At 45.9% G+C, this 20,316-nt stretch overlaps 1 protein-coding gene across 1 annotated transcript; it reads left to right on the top strand.

Annotated features, from left to right (window-relative positions):
- Nucleotides 1-4,083: 4,083 nt before the first annotated feature.
- LOC120935644 lies at nt 4,084-19,393 on the top strand. Its single transcript, XM_040347696.1, has 4 exons — nt 4,084-4,093; nt 10,827-11,219; nt 12,579-12,906; nt 19,162-19,393. The coding sequence occupies exons 1-4, from the start codon at nt 4,084-4,086 to the stop codon at nt 19,391-19,393; spliced, it is 963 nt and encodes a 320-aa protein (XP_040203630.1).
- Nucleotides 19,394-20,316: the final 923 nt, after the last annotated feature.

The raw sequence follows: 20,316 nt of genomic DNA on the forward strand, positions 1-20,316 counted from the left end.
GATTGTTGGCCAGGATCTTGTCTTGCATACTAACCGTACACAATTGTCGTGCCACAAACACAAACGTAATGACAAACTATGAGGAATTTCAGCTCTTGAGCGCCACCCTTTTGGCCCCTCCTGCTAATTTTGTGTTTGGTGAGCATTGATTTCGAGCATGAGTGTTTGTACTTTTGTGTGACGGATTTGTGTACTGACTTCAAAAATAAGACGTCAAACTGTTACCCACTGAAAATCTACTACTATCTCATCCAACATTTGTTGACTGAAAGCTGGACAACAATTGTCAAAAGGAGCGTACTAACGGTAAGATTTTAGGACAACAGTCTGTCAACAGACTATCCCCTGCCAACAATCGTATCGGGTGTACGAGACTTAGGCCCCTTTCAGACTGGGGCGGGAGCCGCGGTGGCGGTATAACGCCGCTAAAAATAGCGGCGCTATACCGCCGGGATTGCCGCAGGATTCAGCCACTAGCGGTGTGATATTAACCCCCGCTAGCGGCCGATAAAGGGTTAATACCGCCCGCAATGCGCCTCTATAGAGGTGCATTGCGGGCGGTATTGCCACGGTTTCCTATTGTTCTCAATGGGAAGGAGCGGTATACATGCCGCTCCTCTCACCGCTCCAAAGATGCTGCTGACAGGAGATTTTTTTGTCTCCCGCCAGCGCATCGCCTCAGTGTGAAAGCCCTCGGGCTTTCACATTGAGTCTGCAGTGAAGGAGTTTTTCAGGCGGGATAGCAGCGCTATTTTTAGCGCTGTACCGCCTGAAAAACTCCTCAATGTGAAAGGGGCCTTAAGAATTTACAAAAATAGTCTGAAAGACTTACAATCATTTGGTTAAAAAAAAAAAAAAAATCCTGACAGACTCCGTGGCAGCATACGTTTGGGTAGCCCTGCCCTTGCTCCTACCCATAGGACCCCACTCCCATAAAGCCAGAGGCCGCGTTCAGGCTTCGCTGACTGTGAGGACACTCGCAGAGGGGGGGAGCAGTCAGCGAGTGAGCGGGCAGGCGCCGCTGCCTGTGAGGAGCTCGACGGCGGCGCTGCTGCTGTTAGTGGTGACACAGGAGCGGGAGGCGAGAACATTTAAAGCGGCGAGGGAGCAGTCAGCAAGTGAGCTGGGCAGGCGCCGCTGCCTGTGTGGAGCCCGGTGTAGCAGTAAATGCTGCTGTTAGTGATGACACAGGAGCAGACGGGCAGAACACTCAAGGTGGGGAGGAGCAGCAATCAGCGAGGGAGTGGCAGGGGAGCAGAGAAATGATGTCATCTCTCACCGCCCGCCCTGCATCACCATCCGCAGTTCTGTCTTCACTGTGCAGCTGCAGGCAGCAGAGAGATTACAACATCTCTCTGCTGCCTGCCTTTATTCTGGAATACAGCAAGTGACAATCCGCAATGTGACACAAGTGACCATCCGCAACATGTGGCAAGTGACCATTCCTCAACGTGTGGCAAATAACCATCCGCAACGTGTGGCAAGTGACCATACGCAAAGTGTGGCAAGTGACGTTGTGGCAAGTGGCAATTCGCAGCATGTGGCAGGTGACGTGGCAAGTGACAAACCGCTACGTGTGGCATGTGATGTGGCAAATGACAACCCTCAATGTGTGGCAGGTGACGTAAGTGACCATCCGCAACGTGTGGCAGGTGACAATCTGCAACCTGTGGCATGTGACAACCCGCATCTGGTGTTGGAGTCTGAAGCAAAACTGTAAGTACAAACACACATAACAAGTTGTATGAGACATGAGAACCTGAGAGGGACTTGCCTTGCCCTGCCCTGATTAACCACTTAAGGACCGGAAGGATTTTCCCACTTAATGACCGGGCCATTTTTTGCGATACGGCACTGTGCTGCTTAAACTGACTATCGTGCGTGCGACATTGTACCCAAATAAAATTGACGTCCTTTTTTTTCCCCACAAATAGAGCTTTCTTTTGGTGATATTTCATCACCTTTGCGTTTTTTTTTTGTGCTATTAACAACAAAAAAACGACAATTTAAAAAAATATATATATTTTTAACTTTTTGCTATAATAAATATCCCAAAAATGTATTTAAAAAAACGAATTTCTTCATCAGTTTAGGCCAATATGTATTCTTCTACATATTTTTGGTACCAAAAAAACAATTAGTGTACATTGATTAGTTTGCGCAAAATACATTGTGGCCGCCGGCAATGCTCAGGTCCTTTTATACGCCTATATACATGTATAGAGCTATGACAGGCCCTCTTTATACATCTATAGAGCCATGACAGGCCCTCTTTATACATCTATAGAGCCATGACAGGCCCTCGTTATACTGCTTTATACATGTATAGAGCCATGACAGGTCCTCTTTATATTCCTTTACATGTAAAGAGTCATGACAGGTCCTCTATATACATGTATATAGCCATGACAGGTTCTCTTTATACTCCTACGTACATGTATAGTGCCATGACGAGTCCTCTTTATACTCCTATATACATGTATAGAGCCATGGCATGTCCTCTATATACTCCCATTATACATGTATAGAGCCATGACAGGTCCTCTTTATACTCCTATATACATGTAGCCTGCCATGAGCGGTCCTCTTTTTACACTCCTTTATACATGTATAGAGCCATGACAGGTCCTCTTTATACTCCTTTATACATGTATAGACCCATGACAGGTCCTCTTTATACTCCTTTATACATGTATAGAGCCACGACGTGTCCCCTTTAGTTATCATGATCTAAAATAATGAATGTGGGGGCCTTTTGGGGGGCGTGATTTTTTTTTGGGGGGGGGGGGGGCAGCATTTGATTCTTGATCCCAGGCAGCACAATGTCTTGGGCCGGCACTGGTCAAGACGTTATGCAGCATACATGTCTGCTGGTTGGGTTCTTGATCCACTCCTCCCCTATGCAGGGATCCCTTTCAAGAATACAGAGGGAGTTCTCTGAACCCTAAAAGAGATTGGCTGGCTAGTCTTTCAAAAGGGTAAATTTTGATCATGTACCCAGCTATTCATGTCTCACAAACAGGCAGATGAAGCCTCGGGTGCTGGCACAGTAATACATCTTCTGTGCTGCTAAGTTAGTGCCAGTGGAACTCCCTTGGTGGGAAGTTGTTTTGGACATTCTGGCCAGCTCTTTTATGCTCCTATTGTCGTTTGTCATCTGACAGCAGTCAGAACTCTGCGCTTGACCTAATAAAAAGTGAATGTGAAAAATCAAACAATTGATTGTGAAAAAATGATCAAACAAAAAATGGTGCTGCTGCTCATGAAAGCTTAAATACTTAAGGCCCAAAGAAACATATAAATAGATATAATAAATTATAAACAAGCGCGCAACCAAAATTTCAATAAAGTGTCATTATAGAAATCCCTATGTGAAATAGTCAAATCAGTAATGATTGTGCATATAAAAATATGCAAAAAAAAAAAAACAGTGAATAACAACAAGAGGCAAATGTATTCAAAGTAAATTATGTGCTAAATGTTCAATGTGTGAAAAAAGAACAAAGTCCCAAAGCATAAAAATAGGACACTTCTAGGATTTAATCCAATAGCTACTGCAATATTCAATGGAGTATCTGGAAGGAGCCTTGGTCTTATTTTCAGCCAAAAGAGTGTAATATTACTGCCGCTTACCGGACTGAGAGGACCTCAGGTTATAGAGATCTCTAGAGCGTGTGCATCACCCTGCCGGCCACGATAAACGACCACCTCGATCAAGGAGGGATGCTTCCGTCTTGTTGGATGAGGATATCACCTTCAGCTGTTCATCAGAACCGGATCACACCACACAGGAAGGATCACACAGGAAGGAAAAACAGGCAGAATCCACTCGGCTTTACCAGGCACTTGATCTGGGAATAGTAGGCTCAGCAAAAAAGGGATAATAGAGTCTTCATGGTGAAGTATATCAAAAATTTGAGTTTTTTTTTTAAAAACACAGTCAAGTGTCACAACAACCAAAAAATAAAAATAAATTTCACAGCAGGTGTCCACAGCAAAATAATATAAAAGGCACAACGATAAAAAAGAGTTCCTTTGCACATCAGCCAAGGATCAAACCTAAAGCTGAATAATATGAGCGTGATGGCGTTAGGTAATGGTGCTCCACCCGACGTGTTTCCCCAAAAATGGCTTCAACTGGGAACGGAGGCTCCGTTCCCAGTTGAAGTGGTTAAGAGACAATAAATCTCTTTGCATTCAAGAAGTGTCTGGCACCCATGAATCTACCTTGCATTACACCCACCATGCCTTGCAACCCACTCTACATAGAAGGATGTTAGCTCCCCCTGAGTCTATAGGTCATAATTAGTCTTGTGGAGGCCTGGGACCTTGCTACATGAGTTTCTCATAAACCATAGTTTACTTTCTTACTTTATGAAATCGACAATCGAGCGGCGATCCATCCGTAAAACATGAGTGCTATTAAGAGTATTAAAATAAACTATATTAATGAAAAAAAAACACAGTTGGAAGTCCGCTTTAACCACTTGCCGACCATATAACTTGCAAATACGGCAGAAAAGTGGTACTGCTGCACAGGATCACATACCTAGTATGTGATCCTGCACTTCCGATTAGGGGGAGCTGATCGGCGGGTACCGCGGACTTGATGCACCCACTAATCCTTCGGTATTAAGGGAGATTGGCGGTGTGCCTATGTTAACAAGGCAGATCGTTGTTCTGTCAGTAGTGAAGGCATGGATCCTGTGTTCCTGCAAAGCATGGTCGCACCGATTCAGAGAGTGCCGTTGCTGGCAAAAGGTGGCGATTTGACATGCGATTTGACACGCCAAATCGCATGTCAAATTTGCCCGATGTGAAGTGGGGCAAAAGTGCATCAGTGCTAAAAGGGCCTAAATCACAGCAACTACATCTCCAAAGTCCTGCATTGACAGGGGCTCCTATAGCAAGGCTTTAAGGCACCATTCCTTGAAGCTGACAGTAATGTCAACAGCAGAAATTAATCACTATGCTTTTCCATTTGAGGTCAACAGCAGTAATACATCACTGTTTTCCATTAAAATAAAAACACATTTATTAAAAAAAGTAAAATTCCACTCGGTTTGTTGTGCACATCAGAATACTACTTATGCCATTAAAGCGGATGTCCGCTAAAAAAATATATTAAAAGCCAGCAGCTACAAATACTGCAGCTGCTGACTTTTAATATTAGGACACTTACCTGTCCTGGAGTCCAGCACCGTCCGCCATCCTCGGTGAGGGAACCAGGAAGGGGGGGGGGCAGGAGGTGACGTCATGCCCGCAGTTTACCCGAGACTGGGTGGCCGGAAGTGGGTGCAAATACCTGTCTTTAGACAGGTATCTGCACCCCCCTCCCCCCTGAAAGGTGTCAAATGTGACACCGGAGGTGGGGAGGGTTCCGATCAGCAGGAGTTCCACTTTAGGGTGGAGCTCCGCTTTAAACTCACATATAGGACCAATATATCGGTACCGATACATATCGGCCGAAAACAGCTGCTTTGGCGACATGCCGAAACAGCTTAAAAATTGCCGATAATGCTGTGTTATTGGCATTGGGTGCCTGTAAAAAAGATGGCCGTTGGGCTGTCACGGCTCCGTCCGAGTGCACTGCACGAGCCAACGAGTGTCACTGCCAAAGTGTCCCTCCTGAGTCCTTCTGACTTGATCGGCTATTCAAAAGTGGCTCCATTACGTAACTGCGCATTCACCGCCCAGCTGAGCGGATACAAGCTTTCCCGAGCCCGAAGCTGGCCGGGAAAGCTTGCAGCATTTGTGGCATATAGAGCAACCCATTGAAATGAATAGCTTACTCTATGGTGTCCGTTTATGAAGCAGTGAACAGCGGTGATCCCAAGGACTGATCACAGCCCATAAACAGTTTATGAAACAGAGATAATCGGGGGGAGAAGTGTTTGAAATTTGTTCTCCTGCCGATTATCTCCACACACAGAGAATCCCCATAGACTTACACAGTAACGGCCAGTTTATGAAGCTGTGATCTGAGAGCGTCACTAGCGATCTGTGTCATAATTCACACTCCCCGATTCACCATCTCAGAGCTGGCGAAGCGGGGAGTGAAGAGGGAATACCGGGGGGTTCTGAGGAGGAAGGAGGAAGATTTTTTACTTCCTTTTACCTCGTTTAGACCCCCCAACACTGTAACTATGTCCCCCTGTAATATTTATGTGTGTACATGTGTATATATATATATATAAAATGTGTGTGTATATACATGTATATACAATGTGTGTGTGTGTATACATATATATATTATGAAGGGGGACTCGTTATTTTATGAACATTAACCACGCGGTCTGTCAGTGTAATGAGCGGTGATAATTTATCACCGCTCAATAAACTGACATCTCAGTGTTTCTGTGAATTTCTGGTACTGTAATCTCATAAAGTCTCACGAGATTCCAGTATCAGGGGCAGTTCTCCAGTGTTTGAAGAGTTGGTAGATCACTTCACTCCTCCAAAGGTGAAGCGATCTTCTCTGCTTCATAAACAGGCACACAGAGGAATGCCGTGAATGCCGGAGAACGAAGCAGTGAATAGATTTCACTGCTTCATAAAAGGACACCTATGAAAAAACGTAAAGAAAAAAAGTGTATTTGTAAAATGCTAGATGGCAATGGGGTCCTACTGTTGTCACCATGAGAAAATATAAGGGATCTATTGGCAGAATAGACAGGTAATAAAACTCTATTATGGGGGAGCTCAAACAAAAGCTGCTGTGTTAATTCTAGTGGCAAGCTGCAGCAAATATATTATATTTATCTTTGGCCAGAGTTACATTTTAAAGTTTGTGTACAGTATGCAGACACATAAAACAGGCTCAATTATAGGGCATTGAAGAGGCAGGAAAAAATATCTGTTGACACAAGTGCCTGTGAGCTGGTCATGTGACCTCCTGTCACATTAGCCACTCCCCCTTTTGCCTGTTGATGACCTCACAGTGGGGCTCAGCCTATATAAGCCTCATCTCACGGGTTCCTCTCACTTGTGCTGGAGACAACTGAGAGTTCACAGTGTTCACAGCATGTGCTTCAAAATGCTTTTCAAAATCGTATTATTTGTTCTGCTTATTCTACCATTCTCATCAGGTATGTACATAGATTGGATCCTAGAATTTCCCACCACAAAATGACTTTCATTTAATATCATTCGGGACATTTTCCACTGGATTTGTGATGAGTTCACTTCAGAAGCATTGCTAAGTGCTACTAACTGCAGTTAGTTGTGTATGTTATATAGGCTCAATCTCACAAGCTTTTCACAGCACGATAGCTAACATTATTATTTAAAAAAAGTCAGTTATTTTTAGCCGGGTCTAATGAGATTTGAATATTTCAGTTACATGGCTAAAATAAAAATGTGAATCTTTGTGTTTCTGTTTGTTGAATTGAGCTCTATGTGTGTGATCAGGGCTAAAAACTTGTTTTAACCACTTCCAGACCGCCTGCCTTCGTTTTACTATGAAGCGGAATACCGTTGTCATGGCAACAGCTAGCTGCCATAACATCGGAACTTTGAAGCGGAATATCGTTGTTATGGCAACACCTAGCTGTATCCTCTTCTTCAAAACGTCACTTCCGCACCATAGCTCTTAAAGAGACATTTTTTTTTCAAATGACATTTAATTTTGTTTTAGTTTTATTGCATTTTAGTGTAAATATGACATCTGAGGTCTTTTTGACCCCAGATCTCATATTTAAAAGGTCCTGTCATGTTTGTTTCTATTACAAGGGATGTTTACATTCCTTGTAATAGGAATAAATTTGACACCTTTTTTTTTTGTAAAAAAAGGTAACATAAATAAGAAAAATATATGTATTTTTTTAAACGCTCCTCGTCCCGCCGAGCTTGCGTGCATAAGTGAACGCATATTTGAGCAGCGTCTGTATATGAAAACGGTGTTCAAACCACACATGTGAGGTATCGCCGCGATCGTTAGAGCAACAGCAATAATTCTCGCCTTAGACATTCTCTGCACCTCAAAACATGCAACCTGTAGAATTTTTAAAACGTCGTCTATGGAATGGCGACAAACAACTGTACTTAAAAATCTCCATAGGTGATACTTTACATTTTTTTGCAGGTTACCTGTTTAAAGTTACAGAAGAGGTCTAGTGCTAGAATCACAGTGATACCTCACATGTCTTGTTTGAACACCGTTTACATATGCGGGCGTGACTTACGCCTGCGTTCGCTTGTATGCGCTAGCTCGGAGAAATAGGGTGTTTTAAAAAAATAAATACATTTGTTTTACACTGTCCCCTTAATTTTTTTTATCACTTTTATTCCTATTACGCCTCTCCCGCACCTATAAAAGTGATCTCGTGGCGAATCCTCCTCTGGGATTACTTTAATTAGAAAGCCGACCGCCTGAGGAAAAAAAATCTATGGCATCTAGCTGCAGCCATAACCCCAATATTTTACTGTAAACAAATGTAGTACATTTACAGCTTAGACCAGAAGGACTTTGCTGTTAATATTAAAGTAAAAATATGGTCTAAATCACAATTGACATATATGATGCCGTCTGTTACTAGGGTTAACCCAACGGTCTTTGTTTTTCGGAGTCCCCCCATAACATATTTAACCACTTGCCTACTGTCGTGCACATACACCCCCTTCCTGCCCAGACGAGATTTTAGCTTCTGGCACTGCGTCGCTTTAACTGACAATTGCGCGGTCGTGCGACGTGGCTCCCAAACAAAATTGACGTCCTTTTTTCCCCCACAAATAGAGCTTTCTTTTGGTGGTATTTGATCGGCTGTGCGGTTTTTATTTTTTGGGCTATAAACAAAAAAAGAGCGTCAATTTTGAAAAAAAAACACTATTTTTTACTTTTTGCTATAATAAATATCCAATTTTTTTTTTTAAAAAATATTTTTTTTTTTCAGTTTAGGCCGATACGTATTCTTCTACATATTTTTGGTAAAAAAAAAAATCGCAATAACCTGGTTTGCGCAAAAGTTATATTGCCTACAATATAGGGGACATAATGATTGTTTTTATTTTTTTTTTTACTAGGAATGGCGGCGATCTGCGTTTTTTTCGGGACTGCGACATTATAGCGGACACATCGGACACTTTTGACACATTTTTGGGACCATTCACATTTATACAGTGAACAGTGCTATAAATATGCACTGATTACTGTATAAATGTGACTGGCAGGGAAGGAGTTAACCATTAGGGGGCGGGGAAGGGGTTAAATGTGAATCCTGGGTGTGTTCTAACTGTAGGGGGAGGGGGGTGACTGGGGGAGGTGACCGATCTGTGTCCCTATGTACAGAGACACAGATCGGTCTCCTCTCTCCCTGACAGGATGTGTAGCTTTGTGTTTACACACAGAGCTCCACGTCCCTGCTCAGTTACTGGGCAATCACGGGTGCCCGGCGGCCGTGATGGGCACGCGCACTGTGTTCCCAGTGACGCGATGGGTGCGCGCGCGCGCCCTAGAGGCTTTAAATGACAGGACGTCATATGACATCCTGTCGGAACAATAGAGCATTCCGCCCGCCGTCATTTGACGACGGGCGGATGTCAAGTGGTTAACTACCTTGTGATCTGGCCAGTAATTCTGTTGTTTTTTTTTTTAGCGTCCAGCCTGCCCAGCAAAAGTGGCATTTATAAACTTGAGACAAACCAATTAACACTGGCAGAGGTGCTTACAATAGTCAATTTTTTTTTCTACTATGCAAAACCTTTATCCCACAAGAAAAAAAAAAACAATTGCTGTAACTGCATAATAAGTGTTAGTTCAGTTGGGCTTTACATTGTTAGTCATCAAAGTCCATCTAAATCTACTAGTCCAGGGATATGCAATTAGCGGACCTCAAGCTGTTGCAAAACTACAAGTCCCATCATGCCTCTGCCTGTGGCTGTCAGAGTCTTGCTATGCCTCATGGGACTTGTAGTTCTGCAACATAGCCCCGTACTAGTCTATCCAGCATTACCCTCTCCACTGACTGACAATGCTGCTGTCCATAGGTGGCTTTGTTGTTCCTCCATAGATACAATGGAGAAATGAATATAGCCACCCTAATACAAAAGGCGTATTACTGGCCGATCACCAGGAAAAAAGCTTAAAAAGGTGTAATGAATGCAGCCACCACACAGTCAGTGGTTGGTAAACTGCAATATATATCATTTTTGTTTTTGGGGTATATAGTAGCTATGCTTTAAAACCCAGTGGGTTTCACGTGCAAGCAGCAAGTCAGGATGTGGGGATTGTTAATTAGGAGTTTTCACTTTGTTAGTAGGGCTTCATTTCCCTGTCTTTCTGGCTAAATCATACCTAGATGCCATTTTTCTGTCCAATGAGAGTGCCGTTACAGGCCACTAGTGGGTTAGGACAAGAACACTTGGTAGGCTTTATCCCAGATGTCAGGGAGAATTTCTAGCCCAGCAACAAAGTGACACTAAATCAGAGAGGCGCACAGAAGGAGATTTCTGGTTATCAAGCATAGTTCTTGTTTTCAAAGCCGTAATGCTAAGGGCATTTATCATGGCTAACAGGTTCACTGTAAGAGAAATATGGAAATCCCCCCAAAAAAAGAGAGCTTCGGCCCTCCTTCTCCTTAAAGCTTTTTTCCTTAAAAGACTTTATTCCATATCACTTTGCCCCACATTTCTGCCTCTGCTGACATATAGGTGGAAATGACCAAATCGAGGCAGGATATGCTAGGCCGGGAGGGGTGGGGTTCAGATCTGTACAGTGTTTGATATAAAGGTGGGAGGCAAGGCTAGTTATTTGCTAGTTATGGGCAGATGTATGTCTTCTGTAGTAGTTGTGGGGCATTTTAATTGATTATGTTTTTTTCTCTCAACAGCCATGAAAATTACGAATATTCAAACGGCCGATGAGCTCTACATTAGTACCGGATCACAGCTGCTTATCCCATGCAGCTTTTATGCAGATGAACCCGTCCAGAGGAGCGCCATCACTCTGGAATGGGGAAAAACAACAGAAGAGGGTGGGATGTACACCCGCCTAATCTACCTAACTGTAACCACCTCCAATGTTATCCTGAGAGAGCAACACCATGACACGAGGGTGCAATTATTTATCTCTCGCGTGCCCCAAGGGAACTGCTCCTTAGTCATAGACAACGTCAATGAGGAGGACGGTGGAATATATGAACTTCATCTGAAGATCAAGGGGTTCACAAACAATCAAATTTCAAAAGTCAGAATCATTGTCTTCAATCAAAATGAAGTGACAGGTAAGTCTTACAGAATAAAGGCAGCCATACATAGAATGAAATTTGGCCCAATCAGCAGGGACTGGCCTAATTTCAATCCATGTATGGGCATTGTGGTTGTACAGAAGTTGATCTACCGACCGCTATAGCCTGCAACACTAATCAGTGTATTCTGATGGTAGGGAAGTCTCCCCGCTGTCAGAATACAATATCTCATTGGATGAAATGTGCAGATGAGGGAGTCGGGTCCGTTTTTTTGTTCAACCAGCAGGTTAAACAAAAGAAAGATCTATCTATAGGCTGCTTAAAGCTCAACTCCATCTTTTGACGTACTTTACATAGTTTGTTTGTGACACCTTGGCACAAATGTCCCTCACTAACATGTGAGGCCGCTAGATGTGCGGTATAAACTCTATGTAGCATATAGCATACCGTGCTGTGTTTTCTGGGTTCAAGCCAAGACTTTCTGTCTCATACTTCAAGCTTTCTCTGATTGGCTGAGTCAATATCAGCCAATCTGAGGAAGCTTTGTATGCATTGATAGAATACACCGCTTTCTGTGAATAGCTTAGCGTCGCTGTGATAGAATCTACTATGTTCCGGGCATGAGACAGAAAGTCTTGGCTCAAACCCGGAACAGCCATGGCTATATACAGTTTATACCGCACATCCAGCAGCCTCACATGTTAGTGAGAAACATAGTTGGTTTGGGCTAAGCTGGCCCAATTGGAATGTAAATGTAAAGTGTGTCAAAAGATGGAGTTGAGCTTTCAGGCTTTAGAGATCATAAATAAAATGTAACAGGAAATTGTCTGTTTTGGCAATAGCAGCCAAGGGCCAGTTTACATTTGTGTGGTGCGTTTTACATGCGATTCAGGTGCATTACCATTGAACGCTTGATAACATGCATTTTCCTAAAACGCACAGGAGTAAATGGGGCCTAAAAGTGCAGTATTAACAAACTGTGGAAACCATACAGACTTCACACACTCTAGCTGCACATACCCCCTTCCTTTACCAAAGTTACTTAGAAGGATAAATGCAATTTGAACTAATGTCACTATACATATACCATGCATAGTTACAGAATGTTTTGCATCTTTAGAAAGAATGCAATGCATTCTCTGATTGGATGAGGTGCAGAGCATGACGTCACCACCCTACCTAGTCCAATCAGAGAACACTTTGCATTCATTCAGAAAATGCAAAGTATTCTGAGTGCAAAGCATTCAGGAAATTGTTAATCTACAGGCCGCGGACAGGTAGATGTGAAAGGATCACTATTACCAACTTTTCTTACCATTTGAGAATTTACTAATTAGAGGATGCCCAGACTAATTCTTCCTTTACAACTTTTGTTTTTTTTTATTATCCCCACAGGAATCCTTCCAAGAGAAACAGAGAACCTGAGATCCTTGGTGAATTCTGACGCCGATGAGAACACACAGGCCTCATTGGACCAAGAGGGCTCTACTGACGCTGTCACTGGGACCAGCCAGACAGTGACCGAAAAGGAAGTTCACCATGAAATGGCCACTAATGGCGAGATCCTTCCGTCAGACACTCAGAACCATAATGGGGGTGCTCTGTATTTTGACATGCTTTTACACAGCATGGTTAAAAGCGGAAAAATCACTTACATCGCTATCCCAATGGCAATCGGCCTTGTTCTTGTAATAGTGGCCTGTATAGGAGGATGCTGCTTAGGGTAAGTGCAACACTTTCATACTTTTATCTTACTATAAACATAGTCTTATGATGGCCATAAATGAAACCATTTTGTATAGAATCGTATTTTTTATTGATTTACTGTCTGATTGGAAATATGACCTGAAGTATCCAAAAGATTTTTTAACTACTTGCCGACCAGCACATGCAATTTTTACGTCGGCAGAATGACACAGACAGACAAATGGGCATACAAGTACGTCCCTTTAAATTTGCCACCGTGTGGGCGCGAGACCGCTGGTGTCCCGTGATCATGTCACGGAGTGGCAGAACGGGGGGATGCCTGTGTAAACAAGGCATCTCCCTGTTCGGCCTAGTGACAGGACACTGATCGTCTGCTCCCTCTCATCGGGAGCAGCGATCAGTGTCGTATCACAGTAAGCCCAGCCCCCACACAGTTGGAAGAACTCCCTAGGACACACTTAACCCCTTTCTAGCCCCCCTAGTGGTTAACCCCTTTCCTGACAGTCACATTTATACAGTAATCAGTGCATTTTTATAGCACTGTTCGCTGTATATATGTGAATGGCCCCAAAATAACGTCAAAAGTGGCAGATGTTTCCGCCATAATGTCGCAGTCACGATAAGAATCGCTGATCGGCGCCATTACTAGTTAAGAAAAAAAATATTAATAAAAATACCATAAAACTATATCCTATTTTGTAGACACTATGGCCCAGATTCACGTAGGAGAGCGCATCTTTGTGCGGGAGTAACGTATCCTATTTAGGTTACGCCTCCGCAACTTTGACAGGCAAGTGCTGTATTCACAAAGCAAAGTTGCGGCGGCGTAGCGTAAATAGGCCGGCGTAAGCCCGCCTAATTCAAATGTGGAAGATGTGGGCGTGTGTTATGTAAATTTATTGTGACCCCACGTAAATTACGCCGTCCGTGAAAGTCCGTGAAAGTATCCCAGTGCGCATGCTCCAAATTAACCCGCAAAAAGCCAATGCTTTCGACGTGATGCCCAGCCCTATTCGCGAACGACTTACCCATACCTAACATTGGTACGCCTCATAGAGCAGGGGTAACTTTACGCCGGAAAAAGCCTTACGTAAACGGCGTATCTGTACTGCGACGGCCAGGCGTACGTTCGTGAATAGGCGTATCTAGCTGATTTACATATTTCTAGGCGTAAATCAGCATACACGCCCCTAGCGGCCAGCGTAAATATGCAGTTAAGATACGACGGTGTAGGAAACTTACGCTGGTCGTATCTTATACAAATTCTGGCTTATCTGATTCTTTGAATCAGGCGCCAAGATACGACGCCCTTAGACTCAGAGATACGACAGCGTATCTGGAGATACGCCGTTGTATCTCTTACGTGAATCTGGGCCTATAACTTTATAACCAATAAATAAATGCTTATTGCGATTTTTTTTACCAAAAATATGTAGAAGAATACGTATCGGCCTAAACTGAGGAACATTTTTTTTTTTTTTTTTTTGGGGGGGGGGCTTTTAATTATAGCAACAAGTTAAAAATGTTGCTTTTCTTTCAAAATTGACGCTCTATTTTTGTTTATAGCACGAAAAATAAAAACTTCAGAGGTGATCAAATACCTCCAAAAGAAAGCTCTATTTGTGGGAAAAAAAGACTGTCAATTTTGTTTGGGAGCCACATCACACGACCGTGCAATTCTCAGTTAAAGCGACGCAGTGCCAAATCACAAAAAGTGGCCCGGTCAATTGGCAGCCAAATCCTCCGAGGCTGAAGTGGTTATTGCACCATATGCTTGAGGAATCATATTGCGTTTTCTACTTTCCTACAATTGGATTTTCCTGCCCAGGCCTATCAGCATAATTTTGATAAAATTGATCGGTTTTACTTAAAATTGATCGGTGAACATGTGTCTTTCACAATGAATAGATCCGATCATATTATCTGATTCTGTGAAGAAGTTTTCATTAAGATCGTTACGCGTTTGACCATATTGTCAAGCATATCAGCTTTCTCCTGGAGTCTTTGATGTATATTCCGTCATGACAGATTCTCATTTTGTAGTTACAGAGCTTGCAAAACAATACATATAATAATATAATATTGACTATTCAGCACTAAGCTTCCCAATCCCACAACTGTCAATGACAGAACCTCAGGGAAAGTAGAAGCTCTGGCACTGGAGAATGGAGAGTTGAGTGGCAGGAAGACTAGTGTGGGAGGGCTCTGGTTTATTTTCAAACTGGGTTGGGACCAGTGGCGTACTAAGGGGGGGGCGGGGGGGAGCGGGCCGCCCCGGGTGCCACACACTGGGGGGTGTCAGGCCGGCGCCCCCCCCCCCGACTGAAGTAAAGACAGTGGGCGGGTTTAGGCAGTGGGCGGGTTTAGGCAGCGGCAGGCACCCAACCCCCCCCCCCCGCGAGGCAGAGCAGGCAGCCAGGTTAAGAGAGACAGCGGCGGGTTTAGGCAGTGGGCGGGTTTAGGCAGCGGGCAGGTTTAGGCAGCGGGCGGGTTTAAGCAGCGGGCGGGTTTAAGCAGCGGTGCGTGATGATTAAACGCACGTGGAGAGAGTCTGAGGTAGTGGCTTTGCGGGGGGTGCGAGGCACTGCGAGCCACACCGGAGTGACAGACACCCGCCCTTCTGTCCATGGTCGCGGCTCTGATCAGTGTCGGCAGAGCCAAGCAGAATGAAGCAGCCTTCCGCTCCTCCTGTATGTCTACACAGGGGGAGTTCAGTGCTTAGTGCTGTCTGTGCATGATGTCCCGACTCCCGATTATCTGAGGTACTGGTACATTATGGTACTGAATGGGGGGTGGTCTGTACAGAAGGGGGGGTCTGTTCCCAAAGGGAGGTGGGTCTGTACTGAATGGGGGGGTGTCTGCACTGTAGGGGGGTCTGTACTGAATGGGGGGGTGTCTGCACTGTAGGGGGGGTCTGTAATGAATGGGGAGGTGTCTGCACTGTAGGGGGGTCTGTACTGAATGGGGGGTTGTCTGCACTGTAGGGAGGTCTGTACTGAATGGGGGGGTGTCTGCACTGTAGGGGGGGTAGTACTGAATGGTGGGTGTACTGTAGGGGGGTCTGTACTGAATGGGGGGTGTCTGCACTGTAGGGGGGTCTGTACTGAATAGGGGGGTGTCTGCACTGTAGGGGGGTCTGTACTGAATGGGGGGGTGTCTGCACTGTAGGGGGGGTCTTTACTGAATGGGGGGGTGTCTGCACTGTAGGGGGGTCGGTACTGAATGGTGGGTGTACTGTAGGGGGGTCTGTACTGAATAGGGCGGGGGTCTGTACTGAATGTAGGGGTGTCTGCACTGTAGGGGGGCCTGTGTAACATGCAGGGGGTCCATAACTGTTAGGGGGGTGTCTGTGTAACATACAGGCGCCCAGAGCTGTGTGGGGCTGTGTAATGTAAAGGGGTCATGAGGTGCAGGGTGCTGTGTAATGTAAAGGGGTCCAGAGGTGCAGGGCGCTGTGTAATGTAAAGGGGCCCAGAGGTGCAGTGCTATGTAATGTAAAGGGGTCCAGGGTGCTGTGTAATGTAAAGGGGTCCAGGGTGCTGTGTAAAGTAAAGCGGTCCAGGGTGCTGTGTAATGTAAAGGGGCCCAAAGGTGCAGGGTGCTGTGTAATGTAAAGGGGTCCAGAGGTGCATGGTGCTGTGTAATGTAAAGGGGCCCAAAGGTGCAGGGTGCTGTGTAATGTAAAGGGGTCCAGAGGTGCAGGGTGCGGTGTAATGTAAAGGGGTCCAGAGGTGCAGGGTTCTGTGTAATGTAAAGGGGCCCAGAGGTGCAGGGTGCTGTGTAATGTAAAGGGGTACAAGGGCTGTGTAATGTAAAGGGGTCCAGAGGTGCAGGGTGCTGTGCAGTGGCGGCTGGTGCTCAAAATTTTTGGGGGGGCGCAAACGTAAAAAAAATTGCAGCCTCACTGTGCCCATCAAATGCAGCCACTGTGCCATCAATTGTCACCACTGTGCCATGCCATCAAACGCAGCCACTGTGCCATTAATTGTCACCACTGTGCCATGCCATCAAACGCAGCCACTGTGCCATACCATCAAACGCAGCCACTGTGCCATCAATTGTCACGACTGTGCCATGCCATCAAACGCAGCCACTGTGCCATCAATTCGCACCACTGTGCCATGCCATTAAACGCAGCCACTGTGCCATGCCATCAAACGCAGCCATGTGCCATCAATTGTCACCACTGTGCCATGCCATCAAACGCAGCCTCTGTGCCATCAATTCGCACCACTGTGCCATGCCATCAAACGTAGCCACTGTGCCATGCCATCAAACACAGCCACTGTGCCATCAATTGTCACCACTGTGCCCTTTGTCACCACTGTGCCCTTTAATTGTCACCGCTGTGCCCTTTAATTGTTGCCGCTGTGCCCTTTAATTGTCCCCACTGTGCCCATTGTCCCCACTGTGCCCATTGTCCCCACTGTGCCCATTGTCCCCACTGTGCCTATTGTCACCACTGTTGATGTCACTGTGCCCTTTAATTGTCACCACTGTGCCCATTAATGCCACTGTGCCAATTGTCCCCATTGTCGCCACTGTGCCCATTGATGTCACTGACTGTGCCCTTCGTCGCCGCTGTGCCCATTCATGCCGCTGTGCCAATTGTCCCCACTGTGCCCATTGATGTCACTGACTGTGCCCTGTAAAGTGCCCCTTTCCCCCCCCTGCCCGGCACTTACCTTTACTGGAGTCAGCCATCCACGTCCCTCGATGTCTTCTACCGTCCTCGATGACTGACAGGCGTCTCAGCCAATCAGGTTACCGGTAGCCAGAATCGGTCAACCTGATTGGCTGAGACGCCTGTCAGTCTTATCTAAGGAGCGCATCCCTAGTGCGTTCCTTGTATAAGCTTCCGGGGACCCGAGGGCTGTACTCAGAAAGCCTATCAGAGCCGTTGGCTGTGATAGGTACTTTCGTACACGCAAAACCAGCTGCCGTTATTCAGATGGCCGAACATGAGCGCTGACCATCTGAATAGAACAGCGGCAGCGGCGATAATAACATAGATTCATGCAATGCATGAATCTATGTTATTAGACTCAGTGGCGGTGAGAGCCAGAGGGGGTGGCGCTCCAGCGCCCTCTATGGACGAACCGCCACTGGTGCTGTGTAATGTAAAGGGGCCCAGAGGTGCGGTGCTATGTAATGTAAAGGGGTCCAGGGTGCTGTGAAATGTAAAGGGGTCCAGGGTGCTGTGTAATGTAAAGGGGTCCAGAGGTGCAGGGTGCTGTGTAATGTAAAGGGGCCCAGAGGTGCGGTGCTGTGTAATGTAAAGGGGCCCAGGGTGCTGTGTAATGTAAAGGGGTCCAGGGTGCTGTGTAATGAAGGGGCCCAGAGGTGCAGGGTGCTGTGTAATGTAAAGGGGTCCAGAGGTGCAGGGTGTTGTGTAATGCAAAGGGGCCCAGAGATGCAGGGTGCTGTGTAATGTAAAGGGGTCCAGAGGTGCAGGGTGCTGTGTAATGTAAAGGGGTTCAGGGGTGCTGTGTAATGTAAAGGGGTCCAGAGGTGCAGGGTGCTGTGTAATGTAAAGGGGTACAAGGGCTGTGTAATGTAAAGGGGTTCAGGAGTGCTGTGTAATGTAAAGGGGTTCAGAGGTGCAGGGTGCTGTGTAATGTAAAGGAGTACAAGGGCTGTGTAATGTAAAGGGGTTCAAGAGTGCTGTGTAATGTAAAGGGGTTCAGAGGTGCTGTGTAATGTAAAGGGGTACAAGGGCTGTGTAATGTAAAGGGGTTCGGAGGTGTAGTTGGGGAGAGGGGTACACAGGAGTGATAAAAAGATATGGAAGGATGCAGAGGTATGCAGGGGGCACAGTAGGGTGTTTTTACATTTTAAGATGGGGGGTGCCAGATATAGGATCCGCCCCGGGTGCCAAATGCTCTAGGTTCGCCCCTGGTTGGGACTGTTCATGTACTGACCAAGCCAAGGATCCAAAGGGGCTGCAAAGTAATAAATTCCACCTAAGCAATGTTGACACCCTGGAGATATTTTAGACCAGGTCAAATTTATATTAAAGAACCCACGGCCCACGCAAAACTGATTTCTCAGTGTGTGCTAGATATTATAGAGTCAGATGTGACAACTTGGTATAAAAGCAGCTTTTAGACAATTACACGGGCTAATTTGGGAAAAACATTTTGGGGACTTTTAAAGGAATAAATAACTGCAGTTTTTATAAAGTTTCTTAATTTCTTAATTTTTTGATTTTCTCTACACATCGTTAAACATTAAATTAAACTTATTTTTTTCGTCCCTTCTTTACCCACAGAATTCAGTGCTACAAACGCTGTAAAAAGCCTGAAGATAAGTACAAGGCTATGCAAGAGAGACGCCCGGTTAGAGATTCATCAGACCCAAGTGGATCAGAAGAGACCACAGGAAGAGTGTCCAAAGATCTATCTTCAATACCACCAGAAAGGACTACTGTCATTAATATGTCATCGCCTTCCACAGCTTCAGCTTCCTGCCCATCATACACCATCACCATGCCTTTAGAATAAGATTGACATCATGCCCAATGTATATGTAGTGGCAGGGCATGTGTGACAGGGGGGGGGGCAGTATGTCAGAGGGGCAGTGTGACAGGTGGACATTATGATGGGGAAGTGTGACAGGTGGGGGGCAGTGTAAGAAGTGGCGGGGCAGTGTGACAGGGTGGGGGGCAGTGTGACAGGGGGACAGTATGGTGGGGAAGTGTGACAGGTGGGAAGGCAGTGTGAGAGGTGGCGGGGCAGTGTGACAGGGTAGGGGGGCAGTGTGACAGTATGGTGGGGCAAGTGTGACTGGTTGGAGGGGGGGCAGTGTGACAGGTGGGGGGCAGTGTAAGAGGTGGTGAGGCAGTGTCACAGGGTGAGGGACAGTATGGTGGGGGAAGTATGACAGGTGGGGGGGCAGTGTGAGAAGAGGCAGGGAAAATTGACAGGGTAGGGGGTAGTGTGACAGGGGGACAATATGGTGAGGGAAGTGTGACTGGTTGGGGGCAGTGTAATAAGAGGGGGCAGTGTGACAGGTGCAGGGGGCAGTGTGGTAATAGGGGGCGTTGTTACAGTAGGACACACAGTATACTCATTCTGGTGCTAGGCACTGCTATGGCAGATAATATATTTTCTTCTAGGGTACCAGGGGAGTGGCTTTGGGGGAAGCAACTCTCTTGCCTTACCCAGCAGAAGAAGCCAAATGCAAAAAGCGGAAGCCGGAGTCGGGGGGGGGGGGACCGTTCTAGCAGTTGACGACTGCCAGAAACTGCCTAGCACCAGGCTGGATAGGAGGGGTGGCTGGACAGCATATAGCGTAATCAATGCCCTGCGCAATCGCGACCTGGCCCCATAACTCAGGAGGCCCATGTGGCCCCCCTGTCACATTTGTCTACACCTGAATGAGAGGGGCAGCAGGGGTGGTGGCAAATAATGGAACTGATGCCCTG

Source organism: Rana temporaria, chromosome 4 (assembly GCF_905171775.1).
Source record: "Rana temporaria chromosome 4, aRanTem1.1, whole genome shotgun sequence".
NCBI classification, from domain to species: domain Eukaryota; kingdom Metazoa; phylum Chordata; class Amphibia; order Anura; family Ranidae; genus Rana; species Rana temporaria.

Bases quoted from the DNA above. Each gene is read 5' to 3' on its own strand.
- LOC120935644 (XM_040347696.1), top strand. The intron at 11,220-12,578 runs GTAAGTCTTACA...TTATCCCCACAG, and splicing joins CAATCAAAATGAAGTGACAG to GAATCCTTCCAAGAGAAACA. The intron at 12,907-19,161 runs GTAAGTGCAACA...CTTTACCCACAG, and splicing joins ATAGGAGGATGCTGCTTAGG to AATTCAGTGCTACAAACGCT.